A 4894-nucleotide genomic window follows, 5' to 3' on the forward strand; every position below is an offset into this window, starting at 1 on the left:
AAAGGAGCACTAGGTTTCCTACACTCACATCCTTTTAAATAACCTTGGCATCATGCCATTTCTTTGTTTTGTCCTTTTAGATTCTAGAACTTTCATATGCTTCCATCCTCAACTCTTCAAGCTCACTCATTTGGAGAAACCATATTTCACCGGCCGCATCGAAGTTAGAGTTCATTTCCTTCAAAGCCCACCATGCTTTATGTTCTAGCTCCACCGGCAAGTGGCAAGCTTTTCCATAAACAAGTTTTTAGGGCGTGGTGCCAAGAGGTGTCTTAAATGTCCTTCTCAAAGCCCATAATACATCCGGTAGCTTTTGAGATCAATCCTTGCGACTTTTATTTATCACTTTCTCCAAAATACCCTTAATTTGGCGGTTAGAAACCTCCACTTGCCCACTCGTTTGAGGGTGGTAGGAAAGAGAGGTTTTGTGACGCATCCCATGTGTTTCTAGCAAAGCCTTGAATGTGCTCTTACGACAATGAGATCCACAATCACTTATCACTACCCTTGGGGTTCCAAACCTTGGAAATGTGGTACCTTTGAAGAGCTTCATCACAACCTTGCTATCATTTGTTGGAGAAGCCACCGCCTCAATCCATTTGGACACATAGTCCACCACAACTAGAATGTACTCATTTCCGCAAGAGTTTGGAAAAAGGGCCCATAAAATCTATACCCAGCCATTGAAAAGCTCGACTTCCAGATGTTTGTGAGAGACATCTCATTTTGCTTCCTGATATTCCCGGTCCTTTGACATGAATCACAAGATTTCACCACCATATGAATGTCCTTAAACATGGAAGGGCAATAAAACCCGTCTTGCAAAACTTTGGCAATGGTTCTTGAAGTAAACAAATGTCCACCGTAGGCCGCGTTATGTAGCCTATCAACAATCTCAAGTCCTTCTTCTTTGGACACACATCTCCTAAAAATACCATCCCCATACTTCCAGAATAAGTGAGGATCTTCCCAAAAGTATCTCTTTGCATCATGCTTTAATTTTCTTCTTTCCCTAGCTTCTATTTAATCGGAAATGAAGCCACTAACCACATAATTTGCCAAGTCCGCAAACCATGGAACCTTCACACTCACCTCCATCAATGCATCTTCTCTTAACCATTCATCAATTAGTCCACTCTTATCAATTATTCCATGGTCTTCCACCGCAAGCCTTGACAAATGATCGACCACCACAATTTTGGCCTCGGCTTTGTCTCTTATCTCTAGATCGAATTCTTGAAGCAATAGAACTCGTCTTAATAGTCTAGGCTTGGCATCTTTCTTGACCATTAATTGCCTCAAGGCGGTGTGGTTGGTATAAACCACCACCTTGGACCCCACGAGGTATTGCCTAAACTTCTCGATTGCGTGGACAATTGCAACCATCTCTTTTTCCGTAGTTGAATAGTTGCATTGAGCTTGGTCTAAGGTCTTGCTTGAATAGTAGATGACATGGCGTTTCTTGTCAACTACTTGTCCGAGAACCGCTCCCACGGCGAAATCTGAAGCATCACACATAACTTCAAAGGGAATGCTTCAATCCGGAGCCCGAATGATTGGAGCCATGGTGAGAGCAAGCTTTAACCTACCAAAAGACTCAAGGCAAACATCATTAAATATAAAGGAGGCATCTTTGAGAAGGGGTGAAGTTAATTGTTTTGCTTGTTGGAGTAAGTGTCCCCGACAATAATGCGATCACAATTGTCGATCATGATGATCACATGTTTAAATCTCATATTTAAGAATGCATGAGGGAAAGTAATATTTTACAGTCAACTGGTCCACACATATCGGTAATGATTGGCTGACTAGAGTTTGACATTACTGTCATGCGACGGTGGTGATCAGTTGATACCCCGAGGTCATACCTATAGGGTAATACTCTTAATTGATCATTTAATTAATCGTATGCCGATACGAGTTAATTAAATTGCTTAAAATTGACGGATGATTTTGTGAGTAGAATTAACGTGTCTCATTGTAATTCGATTAAATAAGATACAGTCTAAGTAATCGAATTGTTTTATTACTTAGATTGAATTATTGTTTACGAAACAATTGAAGCAGAATGAATAATTTATTATAAATAGAAGTTGTTGAAATTTGTAATTCGATAAACCATTTTGGTACAAGTAATCAAGAATTACTAGTTAATTTTGTATGTGACATATTTTATTAATATGTTGATTTTTAATATGTTAAAAATACATTATATTGTGACATGTCATGTAACATGTGACATATGACAAAATTGACAAATGACAAAATAAAATGAACCTTCCATTTTATGTGTGTACCGAAAAATGGAGGAAGTATTAGGGTTTATATTGTGTTGTTTATTTTAAATGGAAACACAATGATTAAACTCTACATATATCCATGCACACCTAGTTTGTCTTGGGTAGAATGTGAAGCTCATGCATTGGCCATCTACCCTTTCCTCCACCCCGTTTTTGCATAAGAAAAGCCAAGGGTTTTTCTCTTATTATTCAACCATTCACTACATAATTTAGTAGTGTAAGAAAAATTAAGAACTCTCTATAATTTGTGAAATATTTTAGAGAAAGAAACACTCATAAAATCCTCTCCTCTTAACCGAAAAGGAAGAGAACAAAAATCCAATTTTTGTGTGAAGTTTAAGTAAGATTTTAATTAACACTAGATCATATTAATTATTATTATTAAGGGTGTTACTTTGGGTATAATTCCTTAGGAGAGATTCTCCACTTGAATCTTGTTCTTCCACCTTTGGAAAGCTCAAGAACTAGTAAGGTGAACTTACTAGTGCCCATATTCCGAAATCATCAATGTAAGAATTGATTTTCTCCTTATACTTGTAATTGTTTTGCATGCATAAGATCCGATTTAATTTTATGACTAAATTAAACTATCTTACTATGAATATGTTAACTTTTGAGATTAATGAATCCTAACATTGCTATCTTTGAAAAATCCTTTATGAACCGCCTATAAAAGTTGGCATGTCCTAGAAAACTCCTCACCCCCTTCACATTCGTGGGAGGTGACAAGTTTTTTATGACTGATATTTTAGCACCATCAACTTCAATCCCTCTCTTGGAGATAATGTGGCCAAGCACAACTCGCTCTTCCACCATAAAGTGGTATTTTTCTCAATTGAGGACTAAGTTTTAATCCTCACACCATCTCAAGACATTAGAGAGGTTAATCAATCCATGATCAAATGAGTCTTCATGGACACTAAAGTCATCCACGAAGACTTCCATGCACTTTTCAAGAAAATCCGCAAAGATAGCCATCATGCACCTTTGAAAGGTGCCGGGTGCATTACAGAACCCGAACGGCATCCTATGGTAAGCATAAACACCATTGGGACACGTGAAAGTTGTTTTTTTCCTGGTCTTCTGGGTGTATTGGCACTTGAAAGAACCCGGAATATCCATCTAAAAAACAATAATACGCGTGTCCCGACAACCTTTCAAGCATTTGATCAATAAAAGGGATGGGGAAATGGTCTTTAAGGGTCGCAGAGTTTAATTTCCGGTAATCTATACACATACGCCACCTGGTAACCGGGCGTGTAGGCACACAAGTTCCGTCCGATTGCTCCACCATGGTCACTCCACCCTTTTTGGTAACCACATGGACAGGGCTCACCCATTTACTATCCGTGATTTCGTAGATGATCCCCGACTCAAGTAGTTTCAAGACTTCATTCTTGACTACCTCGGCCATTTTGGGGTTCAACCTCCGTTGACCCTCAACCGATGGCCGACTCCCCTCTTCAAGGTTTATGAGGTGCATACACAAATTTGGACTTAATCCTTTGATACCATCAATGCTATATCCTAAAGAGGCCTTGTGAGTTTTAAGAACCTTTTAAGAGTTTTTGTTCTTGGTCCTCACTAAGATTAGCAATGATTATCATCAGATAAGTCTCTCCCTCACCTAAAAAGGCATACTTAAGTGAGGGGGAAGGGTTTTGAGTTGTACCTTTGGAGGGAGCAATCTCTCAACTTTCTTCAAGAGCTCATCATTTACCTCATGGTCTTCCTTCATTTCTTCATCATGGAGGGAGATTTGAAATGCCTCCTCTATCTCCGACTCTTCCTTTACCACCGCTTCAACCACTTCCTCAATCACTTCAACCGTGCAAGCTTGATTGAACTGTGGTCCTTTCACCATATTAGGAAGGTTAAATTCAACCTTATCACCCTCGATCCTAAAAGTTAGCCGCCCATCTCTAACATCAATTAAAACTCCTCCGATAGCCAAAAATGGCCTACCTAGGATGATGGGGGTGTGGCTATCTTCCAGGATGTCAAGGACAATAAAGTCGGCGGGGATTAAGCACTTTCCAACTTTGACGGGTACGTCCTCAAGCACCCCCAATGGGTGCTTGACGGGCCTATCCGCCAATTGGAGGGTCATATTCGTCGGAATTAAATCACAAATACCTATTTTCTTGGTAACCTTTAGGGGAAGCACACTTACACTTGCCCCTAAATCAAACAAAGCTCGTGATATTGGAACACCACCAACCACACAAGGAATGGAAAAGCTCATCGGGTCACCAAGTTTATGTGGCATTTTGTTTAAGAGTAGAGAACTACACTCCTTCTCCATAGCCATAATTTGTTGGTCACCCAAGGTCCTTTTCTTGGTTAAGATATCTTCTAAAAACTTGTAATAGGTTGGCATGTTCAATATGACTTCGGTAAAGGGTAGGGTCACTTCAAGTTTTTCCAACATTTCACAAAACTTTGTATACTTGAAGTTTTCCCTAGACTTTAAAGCTCTTGTGGGATAGGGGATGCTAGGGACAAGTTGATAATTAGGGGATACCTTGGGAGAGGTGGCCTTGCGTGTTACCTTGCTAGAAGGTTGTAGGAGGGCTTCCTCTCTAGCTTATTCA

The 4894-nt window shown here is 39.7% G+C and overlaps 1 protein-coding gene across 1 annotated transcript; it reads right to left on the reverse strand.

The window, feature by feature from the left end:
- Positions 1–621: 621 nt before the first annotated feature.
- Positions 622–4680, reverse strand: LOC141651416 (uncharacterized). Its single transcript, XM_074459130.1, has 4 exons — positions 3973–4680; positions 3540–3855; positions 1073–1502; positions 622–925 (listed from the first exon to the last, which is right to left on the reverse strand). Exons 1-4 carry the CDS (start codon positions 4678–4680, stop codon positions 622–624), a joined length of 1758 nt encoding a protein of 585 aa, XP_074315231.1.
- Positions 4681–4894: the final 214 nt, after the last annotated feature.

The sequence above is a fragment of the Silene latifolia genome, chromosome 4 (genome assembly GCF_048544455.1).
Source record: "Silene latifolia isolate original U9 population chromosome 4, ASM4854445v1, whole genome shotgun sequence".
Lineage (NCBI taxonomy): Eukaryota > Viridiplantae > Streptophyta > Magnoliopsida > Caryophyllales > Caryophyllaceae > Silene > Silene latifolia.